The sequence below is a fragment of the Triturus cristatus genome, chromosome 4_2, assembly GCF_964204655.1.
Source record: "Triturus cristatus chromosome 4_2, aTriCri1.1, whole genome shotgun sequence".
NCBI classification, from domain to species: Eukaryota; Metazoa; Chordata; class Amphibia; order Caudata; family Salamandridae; genus Triturus; species Triturus cristatus.
In genome coordinates this window covers 338,770,042-338,797,386 of record NC_140586.1, presented here as the reverse complement: position 1 = coordinate 338,797,386, position 27,345 = coordinate 338,770,042, and the positions used below count along the sequence as shown (strand labels likewise).

At 45.7% G+C, this 27,345-nt stretch overlaps 1 protein-coding gene across 2 annotated transcripts in view; it reads right to left on the bottom strand.

Annotated features, from left to right (window-relative positions):
- SHCBP1L (SHC binding and spindle associated 1 like) overlaps positions 1–27,345 on the bottom strand; it is a 1,698,124-nt gene that overhangs the window by 900,124 nt on the left and 770,655 nt on the right. For both annotated transcript variants that reach the window (XM_085600099.1, XM_085600098.1), the window contains exon 5: positions 22,461–22,679. In XM_085600099.1, the coding sequence (XP_085456225.1) occupies positions 22,461–22,679 (219 nt within the window). The remainder of the gene's footprint in view (positions 1–22,460; positions 22,680–27,345) is intronic.

Genomic DNA, 27,345 nt, shown 5'->3' with positions numbered 1-27,345 from the left:
ACGTTTTGGGACCCCCCTATTTTCTCGGCCCCCTCCCTTGACGAATCACCCCCAAACTTTCAACATAGGAGCTGATATGAACATAGAATTAGTTTGGAAACTTTCATGAAGATTCATCAAACGATGCCAAAGTTATAAGCAAAACAAACAATGCTCTTCCTATGGAAACTTGGTCCTAACTATAACTACCTACTGGCAACCGCCAGTAGGATATATACATATATATATATATATCCAAACAAAGCATTCTCCTGTTCCGGAGCCCCCGACCCTTCAGGGCGGCCTCATTAAATGATGGACACGGAGCAGTCCATCCAAACACCAGCAAATGTGAAAAAGAAATGAGGCCCATTACTGGCAATGACGCTTTTATTCAGTGTCAGCAGCACGACATCCTTCCTGTTACCTAACGTTTCAGCTTCACTGGCCTTGCTCACAGGTGGAAGGTTGAATAATTAACTCGCCAGGTGCGCTTGTGCATGCTTTTAGAGAGTTCTTGGGTCACATGGCTGCGTGTTAAAATACAAGTCCCATAGTGCACTGGCAAATGTCTCAGAAAATACATTCTGGAAGTCCTCGTTATTTTCGAATTTTAAAGTTAAAAGTTATTACCTTCGTGGCAGTGACACTGATGTTGGTGTGGAATTCTTTGTTAGAGACAGCCAGGTGAGTTGGTATCACTCGCAGATTTATTATATTTTTTCAATGATCTGAACAAAGTCTCATTACACCAGCACGATCAGCAATGGATGTACTCCATCTCGAATCCCTTCCAAACGCGCTCAGATTTTTGCATAAATGGCATTCCTAAATAGGCTGGGCGCGTGAGTGGGTCATGCTCCTCCATAAAATCCAAACAAAGCATTCTCCTGTTCCGGAGCCCCCGACCCTTCAGGGCGGCCTCATTAAATGATGGGCACGGAGCAGTCCATCCAAACACCAGCAAATGTGAAAAAGAAATGAGGCCAATTACTGGCAATGACGCTTTTATTCAGTGTCAGCAGCACGACATCCTTCCTGTTACCTAACGTTTCAGCCTCACTGGCCTTGCTCACAGGTGGAAGGTTGAATAATTAACTCTCCAGGTGCGCTTGTGCATGCTTTTAGAGAGTTCTTGGGTCACATGGCTGCATGTTAAAATACAAGTCCCATAGTGCACTGCCAAATGTCTCAGAAAATACATTCTGGAAGTTCTCGTTATTTTCGAATTTTAAAGTTAAAAGTTATTACCTTCGTGGCAGTGACACTGATGTTGGTGTGGAATCCTTTGTTAGAGACAGCCAGGTGAGTTGGTATCACTCGCAGATTTATTATATTTTTTCAATGATCTGAACAAAGTCTCATTACACCAGCACGATCAGCAATGGATGTACTCCATCTCGAATCCCTTCCAAACGCGCTCAGATTTTTGCATAAATGGCATTCCTAAATAGGCTGGGCGCGTGAGTGGGTCATGCTCCTCCATAAAATCCAAACAAAGCATTCTCCTGTTCCGGAGCCCCCGACCCTTCAGGGCGGCCTCATTAAATGATGGACACGGAGCAGTCCATCCAAACACCAGCAAATGTGAAAAAGAAATGAGGCCCATTACTGACAATGACGCTTTTATTCAGTGTCAGCAGCACGACATCCTTCCTGTTACCTAACGTTTCAGCCTCACTGGCCAGGAAGGATGTCGTGCTGCTGACACTGAATAAAAGCATCATTGCCAGTGATGGGCCTCATTTCTTTTTCACATTTGCTGGTGTTTTGATGGACTGCTCCGTGTCCATCATTTAATGAGGCCGCCCTGAAGGGTCGGGGGCTCCGGAACAGGAGAATGCTTTGTTTGGATTTTATGGAGGAGCATGACCCACTCACGCGCCCAGCCTATTTAGGAATGCCATTTATGCAAAAATCTGAGCGCGTTTGGAAGGGATTCGAGATGGAGTACATCCATTGCTGATCGTGCTGGTGTACTGAGACTTTGTTCAGATCATTGAAAAAATAAAATAAATCTGCGAGTGATACCAACTCACCTGGCTGTCTCTAACAAAGGATTCCACACCAACATCAGTGTCACTGCCACGAAGGTAATAACTTTTAACTTTAAAATTCGAAAATAACGAGGACTTCCAGAATGTATTTTCTGAGACATTTGGCAGTGCACCATGGGACTTGTATTTTAACATGCAGCCATGTGACCCAAGAACTCTCTAAAAGCATGCACAAGCGCACCTGGCGAGTTAATTATTCAACCTTCCACCTGTGAGCAAGGCCAGTGAGGCTGAAACGTTAGGAATGGGCCTCATTTCTTTTTCACACACACACACACACACATATATATATATATATATATATATATATATATATATATGTGGGTAGTGCTATAACAACCTTACATGCAATATTAATCCAAAGAGAAAAGATTTGAACATAAAACAGTGCATAGAATACTTGTAGTATTAACAAGCAAAGTAGTAAAAACCATTATGCATAGATAAATGTAAGAGACATAGACTGCAATCAAACCTCTCTTGAAAGAGGCTTACCTTAAGAAAATAGGTTCCTTATCACTGCCCGTCCCACAGATGCGTCAGCACGTTGTGATGACTCCAGGCAGTAATGCTACGCAAACGAGTGCGTCGTCTTCCATGTAGCAGCTCTTCAGATATTCTCAAGTGGCAATCCGGCAAATAGAGTAGTTGATGCTGAAACTGCTCTAGTGGAGTGCGCTCTCACAGTTCTTGATAATGGCTTGCCAGCCTTGTCATGGCAAAATTGATTTGCGCTCGCTATCCACCTGTATATAGTAGCTTCAGAGACTGCAGTGCCTTGACAGCTTTGACCACAAGCTATGAATAGCTGATTTGATTTCCATATGTCTTTAGTTCTTTGCAAATAAAACGTAAGGCATGTCTTGAGGTCTAGAGTGTGTAATGCTCTTTCCGCCGGCATGGCGGGGTTAGGGAAGAACGTCCTCAGAATGACTGGCTCATTCAAATGGAATTGCGTAGGGACTTTAGGGACGAACTTGGGGTTTGTCCTCAGAATAACCATTTGATCCGTGAAGCGCAAGAACGGATGGGATATGGTGAAGGCCTGCTTTTCACTAACCCGAAGTAAGTGCTAGAAGAAGTGCGACTTTCCAGGTCAAGTAATTCAATTCTGCCTTGTGAATGGGCTCAAATGGTGGTTTTAGAAACTGAGAAAACACCACATTAAGCTGTCATTCAATTCATAACTTTATTCGATAAAAAAATCATCATAAAAGTGTACAATTTATACAATACAAGCAATAATAAACTAAATACGAGGGAACACTACCAGATATCATGGAAACGTCCTAACAAGGGTCAGCTGGGGGAGATGGAATGGGGAAGGGCCTTGGTAAGCCTTGTGCGTGACAACCATGCACTGCCCAGATATTTAGCTACTCCACACACCATAGCGGTGGAGTGTGGAGCACGTGTCAGTGCAAAGGATCCGCATGGCCATTTTGTGACATCTTAGGCCCAACCCCTTGCATAATGGCTTTAACCAGATCCTCCTGGCTACCCTATAAGCTGGACATGCAAAGAAAAAATGCGCCAGGGATTCATTAGGGGCTGCACAACCTGGGCAGGAATACGATGTGCCACCCTGTTTGTACCACCCGATGTGAAATCATTCACCGGGAGAATCCCGAACCTAACCTTTAAATAAAGTGATCTGTCCAGGGGTTTCTCTATAAAATCCAAAAACGGTTCAAATTTCCTTGTACATTTAAACGTCATGAACCGCTCAGTTAGGGGGCCCCCTACACCTCTACCCGAGGACTCGTTCTGAACCCATTCCCAATACAACTTCTTAATCACGAGCTTGGGTGGTGGATCCTGGTTCTTCCATGATTCGCTCAAACCCAGCTGCATAACCAGCTGCCTCAAGTTGCTCAACCACTTGATCTTATTACCAGTGTTGAGCAAAATAAGTTTGTCTAGAGTGGCTGCAAACTTTTGAAGCTCCCTGGTCCTTCGCAACCGAACCCAAAAAAGTAATGGGCGCAGGCGCACTAGATCTTTAAAAGGGCGCCGGCCCATGTCCAACCGTAAGGGAGTAAACGGAGTGGAACCGGGAAGGGCAACCAGGTCTCTCAGGAACTTATTATCCGACCTGACTAACTCTTGAGTGTTCTCAAATCCCCATAATTCGGAGCCGTATAAGGCGGATGGTAATACCTGGCCCTCGTAAATTGCAAGGATCGGTGCCACGGGCTTACTCGTGGACTCCTGATGTTCTCTCAGAACCGCCCCTGAGACTCTTTTATGGTTAAGCAACATTTTGGCCAAGTGATTCTTCCAGCTCATCCGGCTGTTAACCCTAACACCCAGATAATCAAAGGAGTCTACTAACTCCAATGACTCACCATTAAGCAGAAGATTATTCCTGAATCTAGTGGAAGGTGGAAGGGCCATAAGCTTGGATTTAGAGGTATTGATGGCGAGACCTCTGTCGATGCAAAACGCGCTAAAGCGATTCAGGAGCTTTTGGAGGCCTGAGGGGGTCTTGGAGATCAAAATGGTATCATCCGCGAAGAGGAGAGTGGGGTTTTTTTCCCCTGCCAGGGATGGCGCGTCTGCCGGCTCCTCTCTCAGATGGTCCACCACTCCATTCACAAAGAGAGAAAACAGCGTTGGTGCCATAACACATCCCTGGCGTACTCCCCTCCTCACGGGTATCCTCTCGGTCAGCTGTCCTTGGGTACCCCATCTGATCCTCGCGTAGTTCCCCTCATGTAATTTCACAATGAAGCCCAAAAGAGATCCTGGGATGCCCATCTTCTCTAAAACTTCCCACAATTTGTCCCGTGGGACCAGGTCGAACACCATCATGAGGTCTATGAAAGCCAGGTATATGCTACCTTTGTTGATGGTTACTGTCTTCCAAAAAATCGCAAAGAGGCGGAAGATCTGATCCATCGTGCCCACCTTTTGGCGGAACCCCGCTTGGAAGTGAGACAAAACGTGTTCCTCTTCCATCCAAATGCCTACCCTCATAATAATGACCCTGCCAACCACCTTCTGGATCACATCTATCAGACTGATCGGTCTGTAGTTGGCAGGGTCATCTCTATCACCCTTCTTAAACACAGTAATCACTTCGGCTCCCTTCCAAGAATCCGGCACAGGGAATCCCTTGGATATCAAATTCATTATTTGGGCAATAAAGTTGGCCCATACTACAGGTTCTTCCAGTAGGAGGTCTCCTGGAATCCCGTCAGGGCCAGCAGCCTTCTTCGGGGTCAAGTGTCTAATGGCCAGCATCACCTCAGAAGACAAGAATGGTTCTTCAATCATTGTTAAAGAGTGGACCCTGGTAGCTGGATCAGAGGGGGGGGGGAATGAACCGCTTCTGTCTCACCATACAAGGCAGAAAAATGGCTATACCATTGCTGGCTTGTTATATGATTAGCTAATGGTGGCGTATTGCGCTGTCTAGCCTTGTTAATCAATTCCCAGAACAATACTGGATTCTTCCTTTTAGAAGCACATTTAAGGTCCTGCCAGTATTGTTCCTCCCACTCTCGTTTAGCCTGCACCAGTACCTTTGAATAGTCCTTTCTGGCTGCACTAACTAAGGGTTGACTCTTTTTACGCAAGGCAGCTGTTATCTCTTTCCTTTTAGTCTTGCACAGGTCCGAATACCAGGGATTGCTGGCTTTGGGGGATCTCTTCCCCAGACTACCATGCTTAATCTGGATTAAAAAATGTTTCCCTACTTCCTCTATTGCTTTTTTGTAGGTCTGTGCAAAGGACAGTCCCTGGGCACTGCCTATTCCTGATTCAAAAGCCGTCAAATCTAAGGACAAATCTATTACATACGCCCTAATCCCTTCCAGAATAGCAACCTGGGGTTGAACCTTGGCCCATTTTAGCCTGCGGTTGCTTTTGTATGGGATAACCTCGTTCGTTGTCCTCAGAGGAACTATCCTCTCGCCTCCATTGCGTTTCCCCCACCTTAGCTTAAAACATAAGGGGTTGTGATCGCTATCCTGCGATGGTACCACCTCCATGTCTATAAGATCACACCACAAGCTAATATCCAATAAGATGTAATCAATTCTAGACGGACTGCTAAGCCTATTAAAAGTCATAGCTCCGTCTCGATCGGAGGGGGTTCTGCCATTAAGTGCTCTAAGATTATATTCCAATGTGAGAGCGTTGATTTGGATTACCTTTGATGACCATTTTTTTATTGGGGCTAGTGTCAGTGCTGGAATTGACCATCGAGAGTCCTCCTCCTCAGTACCCAGGGGATCATCCCCACCAAGGGGCTCGAATGTACAGTTAAAGTCCCCTCCCACAATAACTTTAGAGGAAGGGGGACAATTAGCTAATGCCTGTTCTAAAATTGTTACTGTGCTTGAAGTTGTATTCCCCGGGGTTCCTCTCGAGTAAATATTACATAAGTCTATCCTGCTGCCCTTTTTTTGTCCAGCAAAAGAAAGGTGTTGGATATCCCAACTCCCTGTATCATGGGTTGAAACATCCCAATTCATTGCAATTTTTACCCAAACCTGTAAACCCCCTGTCGGTCTACCCTTCCCACAGCCTTGAGCAGGCAAAAAAAGGTTGTGTAACCGGATTTGTGAATCAGAAGTAAGCTCCATGTTTCTTGGAACATACATACATCGAACTTCTCGATGAAGATGTTCCATTCTGGGCGAACCATCTTGTTTTGCAATCCAGCCACATTCCAGGATACCATGTGAATAACCTCATTATCTATTGTAAACAAGTCGGGAGTAACCCCCTCGTTCCCGCCCAACACACATGGGCTAAAACCGTTAGTGGGTTTAGATTGGTATAATAAATTTGGTGATGGACAGCCGTCAGCGCTACAGCCCAAAGACAGAGGATGAGGGGTGGAAACAATCCCTGCGATAACAGATCCGATGGGTAACGTACGAGCCATAATCCTTATATCGGAACCAGGGGCCTCAATATGAAACTCACAATCACTATCTGCCGGACTTGCGGCATCTACCCGTCCCCCCAGACCCCCCAAGCCCAGCCTTGGCTGTAATCTTCAATCACACTCTTCCGTGCCGGTAAGCACATCAAACCTGTTTACAACCTCGAGAGGGGTAAAGGGCCCCGGGTGGTTCCAACTCCTATTAGTTCTGTTGGTTCTAGGGGGTACAGTGAACCACCTGTGGGTATCAACAGCAAAAGCTGGATAGGGGCCAAGTGCTGATTGCCTAGGAATGTGTGCCACCGGGAGGTTTGAAAAATTTGGAGCCTTCAATTTCCCATGGGATAAAGGGAACACCAGCGATCTAGGGTAAAAATAGGTCAAGGCGCGGGGGGAGATACAGTTGTTACCATTGTCTATAGGCCAGTTCAATATATAATCAACTGCACGTGGGTCTCTAAAGTTTACCACAACTATATCTCCCTCGATATCCTTGTTTCTACCACCCAACCATGGGAGATGCCTGACATACAATATTTCACCATTAATGTTCTCATCAATTGGTCTGTGTATACTGAGCCAATGTATTATTTTATTTTTCAGCTGGGTAAATCCTTTTTTATTATCAACCAATATTGGCACCCCCGTCAAAACAATCACCAGGGGCACAGCTTCTGGGGGCAGGTCTACTTGCGGCCCCTTGATCTCTAAAGGTCTATTATTACTAATGCTTCCCCTCCCTTCCCACTTGTTCCCTTTGGGTCCGTTTATTCTTCCCCCCACAGGGTTGCTAGAGGGATTCCCAACCAGAGTGTTCATAACCTTGGGGGGCGATAACCCTTGGTGGATAAGGGACAACTGATTAGTGGGGAGGGGATTAGCTTTACTAGGGTGGGGGGCGGCTCTAGGTACATCAATATTGATTAGAGGATCAATGGGGATAGGGGGGCAACTCCTTTCGCCTGGTCTCGAATCGGATCAGCCTTCCTACTTATAGCGGATTCTATATCGGCAAGTCTTTTCACCATCCTCTTTAGGCTCTCGATAATAGGTGAGATAAGAGTCTTAATCAAATGGCCCAGGTGATCGTCTTGGGCAACAGGGGGTGTTGTTGCCAGCAATGATTCAACAGGGGTGGGAAAAGTCTCGATAAGATTCACCTCTAGTTCTTGACTTGTATACGAGGGAGGAAATGCTAAATTAGGCGTAAATGCTGGTGCAACTACCTTCCCCGGAGTAATACTAACGGCCTTCTTCGGTTGTTTCCCAAAATCAGAATGTCTAATCTTTTGTGTGACCAACCCCCCCCCCTTCTTATGTCTTTTTTTACTTGGTGGGGGGCCGTGAATCTTTACCTCTTTAGATATCTTAGGAATCTTCTTAACCTGTTTGCCACGAATAGGGAAATGAGTACTAGAAACAACAGGTAAGCTATTAAGACTAAGCGGGGGAGTAACACGGTTGTTACAGTCAACAGGGGCACACTGTGGAGGAGTACGATCCCGAAGCAAAAATGGAACACTCTCCTGCGAAGGAAGGCCATCGTTGGTGTTGGGACTGACTCCATCCCGAGGGGAGAGCTGGGATAAAGAGGCTTCTTGAGCCCTATATTTTAACTTTTCTATGGAGCGGCGACGCTCAGTCCTACGCTTAGCCAGAGCGTTTTCCATGACCTCATCCGGCTGAGCCCTTTTAAAGTATTTGTCAAGGGCACCAGGTAACATACCCTCCGGCTTTTCTTTAGGGACTTTGTTAGGAGAATGGGCCATAACAGTAATATACCATATAGCATGAAATGCAAAGGACACAAGGGAATATATACAATTTAAATAGCCTGGCCCTGCCCGGCCTCACTCGGCCTCTGATGGCCTAAGAGGGCCCGCCCTTTGCCCGGGCTTCGCCCCGGGCTACGCCCCGCTCGCGTCCCGCTAACGCGTGAGAGTGCAACAGTTATAACAATCAGGGGGAGGGATTGGGAAGAGGCACCAGCTGCAGGCGATAATGGGAGAAGCACAAGGCCCGCTGGTCCTCGCAGTCCCGCGAGTACGATAAAAGATTTAAATGAAGACTCGTCCCTCAGGCATCCCACAGCAAGCTCCCTGGTAGTTCACAGTGATCCAATGAATGTCAGCACAAAGTCCAGCCTCCGAGCGGCTGTCATTCTGGAAGTGGAGCTTTGATGAGTGGAAAAGCTCTAAATAGTTCTTTCATAGATTGCTTTATGACTCTTGATGACCATAAAGGTGGAATATGAGGCGATCGTCTGTATCTTGATCTAGCAGCCAGGTGAACTCAGACTGACGAGTGTGCAAGACCAGATTATGGTAGAGAAAGCAAATAAGGCAGGATCTCTTCTGGAGCAGAGAAAAATGGATCTATCTCTTTGCGTTTGCACCATACACAGAAGCGTTTCCACTTAAGCCTGTAAGTCTTATTGGTGCTATCAGCTCTAGATTTGCCAATAATGTCTTTGCAGTCTTGTGCAATGCTCAAATCTCTAAATTCAAAGAATTCAGGAGCCACACATGCAGTTGCAGAGAAGCTGGCTCCGGGTGACGCACTTGGCCCTTGTTCTTTGTCAACAGCGTTGGCGTCGGCAACAGACGGATGGGCTGCGATTCCGACAGAAGGAGGAGTTCCGTGTACCAGTGCTGTCTGGGCCACCTGGGGGCTATCAGCAGAATGCGGCAACGCTCCCATTTCATCTTCGTTAGGACCTGGGCATCAGAGGAATGGGGGTGAAAAGCGTATGCATAGATCCCTGACCAGCGCATCAAAAGTGCATTCCCCCATGAGTTTGGGAGAGGGAATCTGCTTGTGAAGAACGGCATTTGGAGTTGAGCTGGGTCGCAAATAGGTCCAGCGCTGGCTTCCCCCAGATTGCAAATATCTCGTCCAGCTGTGCTTTTTCCAGCTCCCATTCGTGACAGCTGTCACTCGTTCTGCTCAAGGTATCCGCCAAGGTATTCTGGAGAACCGGGACATGTTCTGCTGTCAGGGAAATGTGGTGGAGCGTTAGCCAATTCCACAACTGTTGCGCGTCCTGTGACAGAGATTTTGTACCTCCTTGCTTGTTGATATAAAACATGCTTGTGGTGTTGTCCGTCCGGATCAACACCGACGACCCTTGTATTCGAGGAATTAAAGCCCGAAGAGATGGGAAAATGGCTTTCAGTTCCACTCTGTTTATGTGGATCTGCAGCTGAGCCAAGGACCACTTCCCTTGCACTGGCAGGTCCTGTAAGTGTCCTCTCCAACCTTCCATAGAAGCATCTGTTGTTACCACGTAATCTGGGATGACTGGAAGAAAAGACTGGCCTTGGGACAGATGTGAGGTCTGAGTCCATCACCTTAGGGCCTCCTTCATCCAAGAAGTGACGTTGATTACGTCGAAGGAACCTGAGGTTTGAATCCATTGACGCTGCAATTCCTCTTGAAGAGGTCTCAGGTGCAATCGAGTTAGCGCACGAGATCTATTGCAGAAGAGAGCATTCTCGGTAGAGATTTGAATACTTGCACAGAAACACACTTTTTTCTGTACAGCTTGAGTGCTAATGCTCGTAACCTTTGTTGCCTTTTCTCGGAAAGGAAAGCTTTGTTTTGGATGGTGTCCACCTAAGCTCCCAGAAATGTTGTTATCCGGTTTGGGAAAATTGAGGATTTCTGAAAATTGACTGAGAGACCCAGTTTGTGAAAAAGAGTGAGGCAATCAGTACTGAATCAGCCATGACACATATAATTGATGACGCGCTGCAAATCCTGGATCAGAATGGAGCCTACCTACTCATCCTGCTAGACCTATCCTCAGCTTTTGATACGGTCAAACACGAGAACCTGTTGAATCTTCTGAAGCATAGAATGGGTTTATCAGGTTCAGTGTTAAACTGGTTTACCTCATTTCTCCATAATCTAACACAACAATTCAGGGTCAACAACACCATGTCAAAACCCGTCCCAGTAACACTAGGAGTACCGCAAGGGTCCTCTTTATCCCCAACTTTGTTTAACCCGTTCATGGAACCCCTCACCGAAATTCTTCAAGCATCTAACGTGCAATAAAACATGTACGCTGACGACACTCAATTATACCTCAAGATCCACACCTTAGAAGACATCAAACTGCTCAACACAACTCTTGGGAATACCCAGATATGGCTGGCAAAAAACCATCTCAAATTAAATGCCCTAAAAACCGAATTCCTGCTTATAGCTTCACCCGCCCAAGTCTCTGTAATGCAAGATTGGATAAAACAACTTAAGGCACTCAACGTTCAACCAATCATCGTTGACTCAGCAAAATCACTGGGAATAACTCTTGACAGTAACCTCAATATGCAAAAACACATCAGCAATGCTACAAAGGGAGCTAACTACCAGATAAACACACTGAGGAAGTTGAAACCCTTCCTGCCAATCAAGGACTTTAAGCAAACAGTACAAGCACTTGTTATCCCCAGAGTGGAGTACGGCAGTGTCTCTCTTTGCGGCCTACCCAAAGCAACCACGGCACCACTAAGAGCCTCAATCAATGCCGCAGCGAGACTCATCACTGGTTCTAAAAGAAATGTACACATCTCACCGGACCTCAAATCCCTGAATTGGCTACCCCCTGGAAGCCAGAACTCATTTGAAGATAGCGTGTATGACGCATAAAGCCATGCACCACAAAGCACCCAGATATCTAACACAGAAGCTGACGATCTCTGGTGGGCTCAGATCTTCCAGAAGTGCGGAAAACTTATTACTAAAACCACAGAGATTCAACAAGAAAAAAACACATAACCATACCTTCTCAGGGATGGCACCAAGAATTTGGAATGCTTTACCACCTGAAACCAGACTTAACCCCTCTATTGTCTCCTTCAAAAAGGAAGTAAAATCAATTCTCATGGCCAAATTCACCTGAGTTAGGTCCAAAGTTTTGTTGTGAACTACTATAGCGTTGCCATTACCCTGACTAGGACAAGGGACCATCTAAGCAATCTGGACATTCCATCTTCCTGTTTCCTGACGCAAGGGGATAGCGTCCTGATGTACCTGATCACTTTGCTTTTGCAACATGTTTTTGTATAGATGCTACAATTTGCCTTTTATTTATGTATAAAAACTTTATTTACTGTTAAGCGCTCTGATACCCGCAAGGGTCTTGTCCGCGCTCTATAAAACTTTCAAATAAATAAATCGTTTGTTGAATTCTCCACTAGGCAAGAAGATGGCGCCTTTAGCAGCCAGTCGTCGAGGTAAGGGAATACCTGATGACCTTTTCTTCTCAAGGCTGCTGCCACTGGAGCTAGGAATTTTGTGAACGTCCGTGGGGCCGATTTGAGGCCAAATGGAAGGACTCGGAATTGATAGTGGGTACCAGCCACTGTGAACCTCAGGAACTTCCTGTTTTTGGATGAATAGGGACATGGATATATGCATCCGCGAGATCCAATGAAGTCATGAAATCGTCCTTGTTGAGGCGTCGTAGGGTGTCTGAAAGAGTAACCATCCTGAATGTTTGACTCTTTAGAAATTTTTTCAATTTTCTGAGGTCTAGAATAGGCCTCCACTCTCCCGACTTTTTGCGAATGAGAAAGAAGTGGGAGTAAAAGCCTTTCCTCCTTTGGGAAAAAGGGACCTTTACTATTGCCCCTTTCGAAGCATGACATGTGCTTCTTTTTTGAGTAAGTGAAGGTGAGGGGGGTGCGATCCCCTAGGAGGGGTATTGGGCGTTTTTTGGATGAACTCCAATGTGTGGCCATAAGAGATGAGATCCAGGACCCACTTGTCTGAAGTGATGTCTCGCCACTGGTCGATATGCGCGGAGATGGTCTCACCATTCGGGGGGAAAGAAAAAGCAGCTGGTACCCTGTTGCAATCACTGCTTGCGGCCGGTGTCACGGCCTTGGGATCCCGGCTTTCGTTCGGAGCCTTGCCGGGAGAAACAAGCTGTATTCGCTCGACGGTAGGATTGTTGCTGATCCCTGACGGTATTGCGGCTGATAGGTCTGATAGGACTGGGAACGTTGGTAAGTCCCCCTATAATTGGAGAAGCCCCTACCTCAGGCTCCTCAAAAGGGCACCTTGCGATACTGCAGGGTCCCAAGTGCCCTAGCAGTGTTAGTATCTTTGTTAATGGCGGTAAGTGCCTCATCAATATGGCTGCTAAATAGGCTGTCACCATCATAGGCCATATCCTAGATATTGGCCTGGACTTCCGGGCGGAAATTTGTTCCCTTTAACCACCCTTGACGTCTTAAAATGGCAGCGCCAGCTAACTGTCTGAAACCAGCTGTGGCAATGTCCATAACAATCTCAATTATTTCAGAAGCTGCTCTCTCTACTTCCGTGAGTATTTTAAGAAACTCCTCCTTGCTATCTTCCTTCCTTCATTAAACCGATGTTAGCCGCCCTAACTGAGGCTGCCGCCATTGAAGAAAATCTTTTCCCAATGGAATCAAGGCGTAGACCTTCCTTGTCTGGTGGAGAAATGATAGGCGTAGATGGATTTTTCGATCGTCTCTGAGCCATCTGAGATATCACTGAGTCCAGTTTAGGGTGACTTGTAAGACACGCAGGAGAGCCCTTCGGTGCTCTATATTTTTTATCCATCCTTGGCAGCACAGGAACCACGGAAACTGGTGCCTTCATGACTTGATCCCTTCTTGTCAAATAAGCTCAATGATGGGTATTGACCTGACAGTCTTTCTTGCCTGATCCTTAAAATCATAAAGGAAACAGACCAATTGATGCACAATTGTTGGCAGATGGAACCTGTTAGCGGCTCTGTCCATAATATTATGGAATACTCCGATATCCTCAGGAGGTGAGTCCGAAGGATGATGAGGCGGTGGGGATGGCGTTGGCGCTATGTAGTCATCCTACTCATCCGCTGGTGGAGGAGGGTCTGGTATCTCTCTTTCTTCCTGCTCCTCCTCAGACGTAGCAGGGTCTTCTCTGGGAGGATGAAGAGTCATGGGACATGGTGCCATCCCAGGAGTGACCGGAGGTGGAGGCAGCGGTGCTTGTGGAGCTACTTGCGGACGTGGGGGAAGTACGACAACATCCTCTTGAGGAGGAAACCTTCTCTTATAGTCTGCCAACATATTCTGGAGGTCTAGCACTAACGCCGGAGGAAATTGCGCAGGCTGATGTCTAGGCTTCTCAAAATATTGTTGGTACTGAACAGGAGAGGCCAGATAATGCTGGTAATACTGATATTCATCGTCATATTTATCGTCCTCTTCCTGATATTTAACGTTGAGTTCAGAAGGACTACGTGCGGCTCGAAACTGGACTTCGTCCTCATCCAAATCCCCAATATCCAAAAGATGGCTGGGAGGTAGCGAAGAAATTTTTGTTGTCCTGATTTGAGGTTGCGCAAATTGCTGGAACGGGGTTGACGGACCTCCATAATAAACTGAATTTCTCGTCGTTGACGGGGCTGTCGTCGACAGTAAACCAGTGATAGTCGACGGTACTTTCATAGCCGGTGGAATTGCCATTGTTGGAACATCTACGTCGTTGTCGATGGTAGTAATGCCTTTGTCGACTATGGTGTCGTCGTCGACGGTTTCGTCCTCGGCTGTCTCAACGTTGACGGTGGTGTAATCATCGATGTCTTCGTTGACGACAGCATCGCTGCCAGGCTCGTCGACGATGAGGTTTTAACTCTCGTCGACGGTGTAGTCGTCGACGATAAAGGTAGCGTTGACGGTATAGAACCTTTTGTACTTGCCGTCGATGTGATAAACGCCGTAGACTATTTCGACGACGAGAGAGTCACAGTAGTCGTCGAAGTACAAACAGGCGAAGACGGTGAACTTGTCCCCAAAGACAACTTGTGGCCAGTTTTACCCTTAGAATGGCTAGGAGACTCTGGTTTTTCCTTTTGACGTTCCTGGAGTCTGAGAGGATCCAATCTCTGAGGAGAACTTGGGCTGTTTCTCCTTTTTAAGAGATTCCTTGGCCACATGAGAGACTTTAGAATGTTTCCTTCTCTCTTCAGGCTGACCCTCAGGCGACCTAGGCCTCTTGAGAGACATAGAGGACATGTCGCTATCCACATCAGAAGAAGCAGACTGCTTCTTTTTTAGCCATATTACAAGCCTTCTCTATCCCTCAAGGTCTTGGTTGAGAAGGTGCGGCAATTCTTGCATTGTTTTGTCTCATGGCTGGGATAGAGGCAATAAATACAATCTTTGTGTGCATCGTCCACATGCACCCTCTTCTTCCCACAGGATTTACAGGCTCCAAATAATCCTTTTTTATCAGACATTCTTCTTAAAGAAATCTAAAAGAGACTTATCTGAGAAACTGAAGAAAATTGATCAGAGCTCAGGGAAACTCCCTTACACACCGAAGTGCGGTAAAAATCTGAGGGACTCGGCCTCTCTTGGGAAGGTTCTAGAGGGTGCTGGGAGCTGATTGGGTGAGTTTTCAGTTTGGTCCTTTTTGTAAAAGGAGACTAATAGGCTATAGAGTATATGGTTGCTACCATAATAGCCTATGGAAAGGTACTATTTATTACAAGAGTAATCTTAAAAGCAGCCTTAGAGCTGAATTTAAGTGGTGTCGGAAATTGGTATCGATTATTACGACAGGGTTCCAGCAAGAGTCTCGCTGAGGCCATGCTTTAAAAAACTGCTCAGGAAACAAATTGCTGGATTAACATTAAGGAATGGCAACAAGTGTGTGAATTTGAGAATAGGGCTTTGAGGGCGACCAATTTCAAGAGAATTTCCTTTCTTTCAAGGTGGTTGGTGTATCATACCCCCCTCAGACTACATAAATGGTTTCCATCACTTTTGAACGAATGTTTTAGAAGTATTCTGGCAGGGGCAGGCGATTGGACGCATATATTCTTCACATGCTCTAGGCTACAACACTTCTGGGAGGAGGTGTTTAGGTTTATTAGTGGGTGTATGTCTATGGATATTTTACACTCAATACCGCTGGCCCTATTTGGCTTTTCTCACGCAGTTAGTCAGTTGCCAAAATACAGGCAATATTTTGTTTTTGCAGCTATAGCGGTAGCCAGATCGCTGGTGTTGATGTGCAGAATCTTTTTTTGTGTCTGCCCTTTTTGTCTGCCAGCAGAAATTCTATGTATGTGGTAATGTCTGACCACATCTGGTGAATATACCTGCTCCGTATTGCCAGTGAAGTGGCAGCCCATACAGTAGCACCAGGCACAGCTGAAAAAGCCTCCTTGCTGGATAGGTGGGGTATGAGTAACAGGGTTTTCCATGATTGTAATTCCTCCCGAATATATCAACACGTGGAATAGGTCTCACAGCTTTTCTATTTTAAATCCTAAAGAAAAAAAAAAACAATAGCTTGTTTTATATTGGAAGTTTGGCCACTCATTCCCTAAGGGTATGAAAACCGCCAAAAATCAACTGGTGGGGAATCTATCACCTGGGAAGCATGGTAATATCTGACAGTGGGATCATTCTTTGAGTTGCAGGAGCAATGGAGGATGCTGAAATATCGGATACAATGTGATCTTGGAGGTTCGGGAAAGTATTTTGAGTAATTCTGTAACATGCCCTGTAGGTCTAGTACTAGAGCTACGTGGACCTGACCCATGCTCTGAAGTCAAAGGCAGAGCAAATTGGTAAAATTGCTTCACATTTTGCCTTGCCATATATTGCTGACTGTTGCAGACATTCACATATTAGTCTCCTTAATTTTTTACATTAAATTATTCTAGATTTTGTGTTTTTTGTTCTTGTTGACAACTACGGTGCTTTCCTTGTCATTTGTATTGTCATCAAGATTGTTGTAGACGAAGTGGAGGTAGAAGACTAGGCTGATGCGACAATGTTTGTTGTTGAAGAGGCTTTGGTCGTAGACAAGGCCGTCGGAGAGGATGTGGTCATAGATGTGGTAATTATAGACAAGGTCATTGTAGACAAGGCAGTCGTTGTAGACAACCGTAAAAGACTATGCCATCGTGGATGAGGCCATCCTAGAAGAGCCAATTCGTAGACGAGGCTCCTCATAGATGAGGCTGTCTAAGACGACCGTCATAGACGACCATCATAGATGAGGCCGTCGAAGACGACTGTCATAGATGAGGCAGTTGTATATACGACCGTCGTAGACGACCGTCATAGGTTAGGGAGTCATAAACTACTGCCATTCACGCTGTCATCGTAGATAGAGCCATTGTCTGAATGGGGGGATCCCAGTCAGACTCCCATGCAAGCTTAAGTTTGCCTGGCTAAGTCTCCTAACTTCGACCTGGCTATCTACCTCCTCATCTGAAGTCCCATCTGACTCATCTGTGGGGGGTAGACCCTCACCTGTACCTAGGGTACTAGCCTGGGAGGCCCTATGAGCATCATACTCCTCTAGGATCTCTACTAGCTGAATGAGGTTAGGGTTTGCACCCTGTTTTAACTTCCTGGAGGTACACAATTGTCTCATCTCCTGGAAAGTTAGGGTATCATATCTAGAGGGGATCTTTCTAGGATCTACCCCTCCTGAGAGAGTATCAGCCTGATCTCCTCCCAGAGACATGATCTAGTGAGGGTGTGGTGTGTGCACCTACCTACACTAGTTGTATCTACTAAACCTCTCTGGTAGTTGTAGTCAGGGTGTGCTAGGCCCTTCAACCTACAACAACTAAGTCCAGTAATCTATGTTATATGTACCTAGACAATATCTGTTTGATCTTTCAATTTAGTATCTCAAGATTACAATGGTATTACAACAGCAAGCTCAGATCCCACCGCTGCCACCAATGTGAGAAGTTGGCCTGATGTATGATGTCACTAGTTCTAGTGTACACCTTATATCAGTCCAAACAACCCTTATGGTGATTGGTTGTAAAGTCAACCTTATAGACCAGCTATCCTAGTAGTAGCATGGACAAGAGCAGTCTTAGGCTAAACTCTGAATGGCATGTGAAGCCAGCTGTTATACCATTAGTAACCCCTTGAATACCAAATGAAAGGACACCACAACAGATATATATATAAAATAAAGTGTATTTATTCTAGTCAAACCCTTAGCACTCTTTATGAGATTCGAGGTAAGTACAACACAGTCTTATTCAAGCATACATTAAGTCACACAGGTAAGTAATACAGTTAGGCCCTAGGGGCCACGCAAACCATATACTAAAGAAGTGGTATAAGGACCACTGTCACGGAAATAGGATAGGCCTAGGCCTAGGCAATCGCTGGGGCTACACTACACTATCAAAGGTTAGGAAGTGGGAGGCCCACGGGATTCAGGTGCAGAGTGGAAACACTCACGCGTAATGCGTATAATCGATAGAAATAGTACAGTTTAGAATTATTAAGATTTAGGACACTTCTGGAGTAGCTAGGAAGTCGAGACTGGAAAACTAGACAATAGGATAGTCAATACCCTGATGAGCACCGGAGTACCCAAGTTACCTAGCCCACGGGCTGCGGGTGCATAGGTGTGAAGTTGCGTCGGGTTTCGTCGTCGACTCCTATGGATGCCTGAAGGAAAGATGCTGACAGGCAGTCAGTGAAGAGTGTCCGGTGGATCCCAAGCCTGGGATCAAGAAGGAAGGATACCTGCAAGCAGAAGGGACAGAGTCTTGGTCACTAGCCAGTGACCACGTGGAACCAGGGAGGAACCAGGCGATGTCGTGAAGATGCAGGTGAAGAGGTGAAGCTTGTCGCAGCAGCCACGGGTACCAGGAGACGTCGAGGACGACCAGGACCAGGAGGCGAGCTGTCCCACGAAGGCTCTTGCTGTCGGCGGCGTCGAAGTCGAACTAGGACTCACCAAGCCTTGGCAAGCGGAACCCACGCAGGATGGAGGACTTGCTTCTGGGGCAGACCAGGAAGGTCTGGGGTGCTTCTCTTTTTCAGAAGAGCAGAAGCCAGTCTGGAGGAGCCAAACCAGCAGTCGAAAGTTACAGGTGTGTCGTCGCAAAGGTTACTAGCCAACGGGCCAGTGACCGGACAGACGCGGCAAGCAGGAAAATGCAGAAGGGCCCCACGCAGGACTCGTGGAGTGTGGGGGGCTGGTCTTCGGTGCAGATGGTGCTTGGGGTTGGGGCTTCTCAATCCCCGGTGCACAACTTCGAGGGTGCCTCAGAAGCTGCGCTTGAAGATACTAGCCACTTTTCCCAGGTAGCCGGTCCCACGTCTCTCGTCGCCTCCACGGATCTCAGCTCGGCTGTGGATGTGGATCAGGGTCGGAGAAGTCTGGAAGTCAAGGCTCTGGTCGGGCTCTGCAGTCGGTCCCTCGTAGAACTTCAGCAAAGCAAAGGGTAAGTCTCTTGATGGTGCCTGTTTGCACAGGGTAGCCACTCCTTGGCCACAAGGGAGATTCTTCAGCCTTCTTCTTTCGTCGAATGTCGAAGGTCCAGAGTTTCTGTTCAAGTTGCAGGTTCAGGATAATCTAATCTCCTGGGGCCCAGCTACCACTCTTATACTAATCTGGGGGGCTGGGTTGCCGGCTAGGTCACGCCTTATGGGTGGGACCTGGGAGGGGGGTGGTTACACCCCCCTTCCCTTTGTCCAGTTTCGCGCCAGGACTGGGGCTGGAGTGCCCTAGCACCGGTTTGAACTGGACTATGCATGGGACACCTAGTGTGCCCTAGGCAGTGTCTCGTTTCTTTCATCCCTCCCTGCCCCAATACACTAAGGCCTGTCTGGGGTGGTGCTCGCACCTCCCAAGGCAGGAAACCTATTGTCCAAGCCTCCCGTGCCGGGATCACTCCCAGCAGCAGGCGGTCAGACTTGTGTCGTGGCAGCAGCATCCATGATGCTGGGGCTCTGGTTAACTTTAACCGGGTAAGTAGGTTTCAACGTGTCTTCTCCCTCTAGAAGGGAGAGATAATATCCTCATCCCCAGAAATGGGATGGGGGTATTATTCCAAAGTGTTAGACACCTTACACGACATGTTTTGATAGAGCCAAACCATAGTTACCATAACTGTTTAAGATTATAGGGCACTTTAAGAGTATATGGTAGGCTATATCATAGAACAGCTATAAGGACATGGTTCCGAAAGCTGCAGACAGGCTCAGCTCATGCTAGAGCACCATCTCACATGTTACCAAGCACTCTGCCTCCAGGATTGTTAAGGCCTGCCATAGGAGTGGCTGATAGGTACCCATGTGTCTATATGTAAGATAGGTATAGGAATACTACACCTAAGCAAGGAGTGATTACACGACCTTGCCCCAGCTGAGTGATCAGCCAGTTGTGTCATAATGGAAGGCCAGGCCAGGGGTGGCACAATACGTGCTGCAGCCCCTGGTAGGCCTAGGGTACACCTATGCCCTGGGCAACAAGGGTACACTGTACAGGGGCCAATAAGGTGATCCTATCCAATTGGGTTATGCACTTAAAGTACATAGTATTAATTTAGAGAGAGAACAGCAGGGCTGTGGGTCTGTTTAGCAGGCCCACAGCCACATCTAAGTCGAAAACCAGTAAAGCAAAAGCAAAAAGTGGGGGTAAACATAGAAAGCAGACCCTACTCTCCTACAGCCGTCGTAGATGAGGCCATCGTAAACGAGGCTGTCAAAGACAACCGTCATAGATGAGGTTGTCGTAGACGAATGTTGTCAACGACCATCGTAAATTAGGCCGTTGTAGACAAGGTCATCTATAACGACCGTCGTAGATAACTGCCGTAGATGAGGTTGTCGTAGACAACAGTCATAGATGAAGCCGGCGTAGCCAACTATCATAGATGAGGCCGTCATAGACAGCCATCATAGGTGAGGCCATCGTAGACAACCATCATAGATGAGGCCGTCATAGACGACTGTCATAGAAGATGCCATTGTAGATGAGACCTTCGTTGATGTGGAAATTGCAGAGCAGGTCAATCGCCGATGAGGCCACTCATAGATGAAGCCATTCGCAGATGAAGCCATTTGTAGATGAGGCCGTCATAGGTGAGGCAGTAATAGTCTACATGGTTATGCTCTTCGACGTTGTCATTGTAATTGTTATTAACAATAATTCTGACAGCGGCTTTGCCGTAGACACCTCATCATCTGGTTATAAGAAGTTCCCTGATGTAGTGGCAGGACTGAAGGGGGAGATGTCGGGTCTGCCTCTGAGGAAGATTTTCCCATATTCTTTCTGTAAGAAGTGCCTTAAAAAGACGCATGGTAAACTTTATGTCTTTTCAGCGCGCCTTCGTGCGACCCTTCGTGCGACCTCTCCCTTTGACCTCTCCTATGAGGTGAAGGAAACCTCACTGTCCTCATCAGAAGTGACAGATTTAATTTTCTGTAGTTCCAATAATAGCCTCATCTTTCTAAACCCGAGAGTTTTTGAGAACAAAGTTAGACATATTTTGTAGTCCATACCTTGTTTTCTGCCACTCTGACATATTAGTGCCAGGTTCAGAGAAATGAAACATGAAATATAATCTTGGATGATCCAAAAAGAATAACTGAAGAAACATGCAGAGCCCAGGGAGACACCCTTCACAAGACGTCTGAAAGAAAATCTGAGGGACTCAGCCTCTGTTGGGAGTGTTCTAGAGGATAGTGTTGCCTGACTGGTTATAATTCGGGTTTGGTCCTTTTTTAAAAAGGACACAGAGATGCTATTAAACTGACTTTTTCATTGGCATCATAGCCTATGGTCGTGATACATACTGCGTTATTATGGTGTACTTTGGGACTCCCACTTTGAAGATGGAAATTATTCAAGCATGTGTATCTATGAAAGATCCAATACTGGAGAATCTGGACTCTGTGGAGATGACCTTCTGCAAGTAGAATTTGAAAACAAGGTAGTTGCAAGCATACACGCACACGTTGGAAAGTACATCTCAGAATAGTCTGAATAAGATCTTGGTCCTGCTGCAAAAGGGTATTATGACTCCGTCTGAGGGTGACCTGGCAGGTAGGTTTGGGTTGGTCTTTTCCTACTCAAACAGGACCAAGAATGATTTGCATATGCCTGGACTCTGTCCAGAGTGACACAGTGGGAAAATATAGACTGGAATACAGCTGCAAGTGATCACCAGAGGATGAGATTAATTCAAGTGTTCCATCCACCACTTTGTTGTTTGTTACAGTGCACACGATAAGTAAGACGGATATGACCAGACGTGGGTCCCATGCTCGTTATACCATAGAAGTTAAGATATACCTCACTGAGGAGGCCAAAGTATGCCACAACCAATCTAGGATGACTTGTACTCTCTTCCAAAGGGGACCTGTCATGGCCATTCTGGCCGGCCTGTTCCTATTGGAAAGAACCAAGATTAATTTCCATATGGCAGGGGTCTGAATAGAGTGGTACAGTGGAAGAAAAACGATGAACGATCACCAGTGGCTAAGATTAATTCGAGCGTCTATGCAATAGCATGTAAAACAACATTAAACAGTTAGGATTAAGCCCTAATGACGCTGAGTGAGTATTAAATGTCTAAACAAAAAGGTGCATAATAGTAACACACTGCCAGGAAATTCCTTTCTGCTTTTAGCACTATGGTGACAACCTAATGTGAATAAGTAATGCACTATCTTCTACTATGTACTGTCTCAAAACATTTGACAAAAAGGCTGACCTACCTCAGACGTAGATCTTCCCAAATTTTCAACAATCCACAGAGCATAAGGACTTCATAATATTTATTCCAGCATTCAACAGCTTCTGCTGCAGAAGGATCTTCCTTGATGTTACTTTGAAACTCAATCAGCTCCAAACGCTTGTTTCTGTACTTCTCCAAGGTTCTCTTAAAACGCTGTCCAATTGGACCGGGAATTGACCCGTCCTGAATATCATAATATCTTACAAAATTAAAGAATAGATAATTTTACCACATATGGATAAATACAGTAGCATGCAAAGTATTACAGCTAATGCAAAGGAAAATGTTTATGAACACAGTTAAAATGCTGTAATCTGAGATGTCTACATCAAATTATTTCAAACACAATATGTATAAGAATAGCGCAGTTCCATACAACCAGAATTACCGTAAATGTCTCTGAGGCCAAAATAAGAAAATAAGTTAGTTACTTATCTGTAACTGTAATTCTCCAGTATTGGTATCTTTCATAGATTCACATGCTTGAATCATTCCCCATCGTCGAAGTTGGAGTCCCACAGTATTATATAAAAGCAATTATATTAGTAGTATAGGCTAAGATGGCATTAGGCCATGAATTTAATAGTCTATCTATGACCTTTTTTCTAAAAGGACCAAACTTAGACACCAGCCAATTAGACAGCAGCACCCTCTAGAACCTTCCCTACAGAGGCTAGTTCCCTCAGATTTTCGAGCACAAGTGGGAACAAATATAGTCCAAAGGTAAGGGAGAACCTCTAGGGGAGGAGGGTGGGTCGCATGTGAATCCATGAAAGATACCAATACCAGATACCTATAGTTGCAGGTAAGGAACCTATTTTCTTCTTCAGTATTGGATCTTTTATAGATTCACATGCTTGAGTCAGAATAGTCAGCAGTAATATGAGTACTCATTATCATATCATTAAATTGCAAACATATCAAGATAGTTGCAACACCAACAAATGACATTAGTACCATAATCATAGAGGATGGCGGGATAGAAAATAAAATATAAATGCAAAGAGGCTCATCTTACTGAAAAGGATGCAGCGACACCGCCTGTCCCACTGCTGTGTCAGTTTTATCCGCAGCATCCAAGCAATATTGCTGGGTAAAGGTATGCCTGGTGGACCATTTTGCTGCAATGCAGATTTGCTGTATTGGAACTCCAGCGAATAATGCAGTGGACGTAGAAATAGTTCTAGTTGAGTGAGCCTTAACTCTAGCAGATAATGGCCTTCCTGCAGCGTTATGGCAGAACTGAATGGCTGTTGCAATACATCTTGCAATGGAAGATTTAGAGACTGGAAGTTCTCTATTCATATTGCCATAAGCAATAAACAATTGATCAGATTTTATAAATTGTTTTGTTCTGTACATACAGAATTTAATGCATCTTTTAACATCCAAAGTATGTAAGGATTTCTCAGCCATAGTCAGTGGAGTTCTCGGAACAATAGGCTCATTGAGATAAAATTCCAAAGGGACTTTTGGTATAAATTTAGGGTTAGTCTTTAAAATGACCTTGTCCTTTTTTAATTGCATGAAAGGTTGTCTGATAGTGAAAGCTTGCAACTCGCTAACCCTTCTTGCAAAGGTTAGTGTAAGTAGCAGAGCCGTCTTCCATGACAGGAAATTCACTTGTTTTGTGGATAGGTTCGAAAGGGCTTTTTATTAACTGACTTAGTACCACATTCAAGTGCCATGATAGAGAAGTTGTTTCACTGGTGGAAAAGACCTAAAATGTCCGTTGAGGAACTGTTTTACTAACCTTGCCAACCATAGGGACACTGAGTTCCTTGACCTCCTGAAACGGGAAATTGCTGCAAGGAGTACTTTTATTGATGAATGCGCAAGGCCCATCCTGGCTTAAATGACGAAGATAAGGCAGAATCTGTACTGGTGTCGCAAATTATGGATTTAATTATTTTTCTTGGCACCACATGCAGAAATGTTTCCACTTAAATTAGTACGATTTATTGGTGGAGTCTGCTTGCTTTTTAGAATAAATTACTCTACACTCAATCGGTATATTAAATTCTCAGAGCTCATTGTCGTCAGGATTCAGGCGACAAGTGCAGAGGAGTCGGGTTGGGATGCAGTACTTCGCCCTTGTTCATGGACAAAAGTGTCGGGGACACTACCAGAGCAATGTGATGTTGTTCTGAGAGAAGGAGAAGTTCCGTGTACCAGATTTGTCTTGGCCATTTTGGAGCAATGAGGATCAATCTGCATGGGTTTCTCTTCATTTTCTTTAGGACCTTTGGTATTAAAGGGAATTGGGGAAAAAGCGTAAGCAAATATTTTCGACCATCCGATCAAAAAGGCATTTCCCCATGATCCTGTGTGGGGATGCCAGCTTGCGTAATATTGGCATTTCTTGTTTGTCTGTGTTGCAAAAAGATCGAGCTTCGGAGTACCCCACTGAAGAAAGATGTCTTTTAGAATCGAGTTCCCACTCATGGCAATCTGCTGTCAATCTGCTCAATGTATCCGCTAGCACATTGGATACTCCTGTCACATGTTCTGATCTCAGTGTTATCTTGTGCTTTAAAGCCCAATTCCAGATTGGTTGTGCCTGATGAGATAGACCCGCCGATTTTGACCCTCCCTGTTTGTTTAAGTTGTGCAAGCTGGGGGTATTGTTTGTACGGATGAGATCCGACAAGCCTGCACTCCTGGGAAGGAATGAACACAGCGCCAGAGTTATAGCCTTCAATACTAGAAGATTGATGTGCAATGCTTTCTCGATAGTCGTCCACATGACGCTGACTGCTGGCTCCTGAAGATGAGCACCCCATCCTCCCAAGGACGCATCCATGGTAATGATTAAATCTGTTGCTTGAGACAGAAATGTCATCTCTTGAGAAACGTTGGTTGATACCATCTACCATTGCATAGCTTTTATCATTGTTGGGGTTATCCGGATTACATTGTCGAAAGATCCCAGAAGCTGCAGCCACTGCTTGTCTAGCTGCTCCTGTAGGGGACGCATATGAAGTCTGCAGTTTGGAATTAGAGCAATGCAGGAGGAATGACTTGTACAGTCGGACAGAAGTGGACTGTCTTTTGAAGAGCTTTTGTGCCAGCTGTTTCATTTTGTCCTGCCGTTCTGGAGAGACAAAGGCCTTGTCTGACTGAGCGTTTAAGACTGCTCCCAGAAACATTAACGATGTTGTGGGATCGAGAGTTGATTTCTGAAGGCTTGGTTTGAGACCCAACCATTTGAATAATGACAGGCTTCGTGCAGTATCCACTTTGGCTTGATGGAATGAAGGAGCTTTTATGAGCCAGTCATCTAAGTACGGAAAAACCTGTACTCTGTCTAGCCCCAGACGTGCTGCCACTGGTGCCATGCACTTGGTACATATTCTTGGAGCTGAGCGTAGTCCAAAGGGGAGCACTTTGAACTAAAAATGTGTGCCAGCTACCTGAAAAAGCAGAAACCTCTGATGACTGCAATGAATCAGGACATGAAAGTATGCGTCTTGAAGGTCCAAAGCGGTCATGTAATCCCCATGGTTCAGAAGGCTTAAAACAACATGCAGGATGACTATTCGAAATGACTGTTTTTTCAGGTATTTGTTTAATATTTGAAGATCTAAAACAGGGCGCCAGTCTACTGACTTTTTCATGATCAGGAAGAAACGGGAATAGAAGCCTGGACCCCATTTGCGTTTTGCAACATTCTCTATCGCCCCTTTTTGCAGCATTATGGCAACTTCCTTCAACAGTTGTTTCAGATGGAGAGTAAATGACCTTTTTGGTGGCGCGTTCAGAGGTTTGGTGATGAATTCCAGGATATGCCCTCGTTGTATGATGTCGAGGACCCATCTTCTGTCTGTTGTTACATTGGCCCACTGGTGGGTGTACTGGGAAATGTGTCATCCTAATAGTGTGGATTTGGGGGAGGTAGCCAGCCGTAAGGAAAGATCATTGCTTTCTGTTGACATCCTGCCCCCTAGTGGGCTGTTTTCCTCTGGATGGCTGCTTGTAAGCTGCTGCCGGCGGCTGCCTGTACTGCTGCCCGTATTGTGGACTATACTGACCTTGATAAGGCTGGTATTGTTGCTTATAGCTTTGGAATCCTCCTCTGAATGAATAAGTACTTTTCCCTCTAGCTACTCAAAAGGGTTGCTTTCAAAACTGTAAAGTTCCTAAGGCCTTTGCGGTATCAGTATCCGTCTAAATGGATTGAAGCACTTTATCGATATGCTTCACAAATATCGCTTCTCCGTCATAAGGCATGTTCCAGTTTAAATGTTGTCTAGATGTTGTCGCTTTCATCCAACCTTGCCTGCATAGGACAGCTGCTCCAGCAAGCTGACAGAATCCTGTAGACGCGCTATCGACAGCACAGTCGTCGACCTCTGAAGAAGCTCTTGCTCCTTCAAGGAGAATTTTCCTGGCATCGGAATTAACATTCTCTGGTAGAAGATCAATAAACTGCGCCATGTCTGACCACATTTGCCTATCGAATCTTCCTATAATTGCCAGAGAATTCGCTGCTCTGACTGTCAGTGCAGCCAGGCTGGAGAAATGTTTGCCAATCGTGTCCAGTCTGCGCCCTTCCCTATCTGGTGGTGTTGTGATAGGAGTAGCACGGTTCCTAACGAGTCACTGAGATGCTTGGCTGATGAACAAATTTGGCCTCAGTTGTCCAACTAGGCATGCAGGGGTCTCATCCCTTGCATTGTACTTTTTATCAAACCTGGGCATAACAGCTGCAACTGTGGCCAGGCTTTTCATTATACGGACCCCGTCTTGCCAAATATAATCTACAATAGGGATGGCCCTTATCGATTTTTTAATTGTTTCTTTAAAATCATAAAAAAAGCAGTGCTTCTGCTTGGTTGAGCAGGGTAATTGAAAGTGCTTTGCCG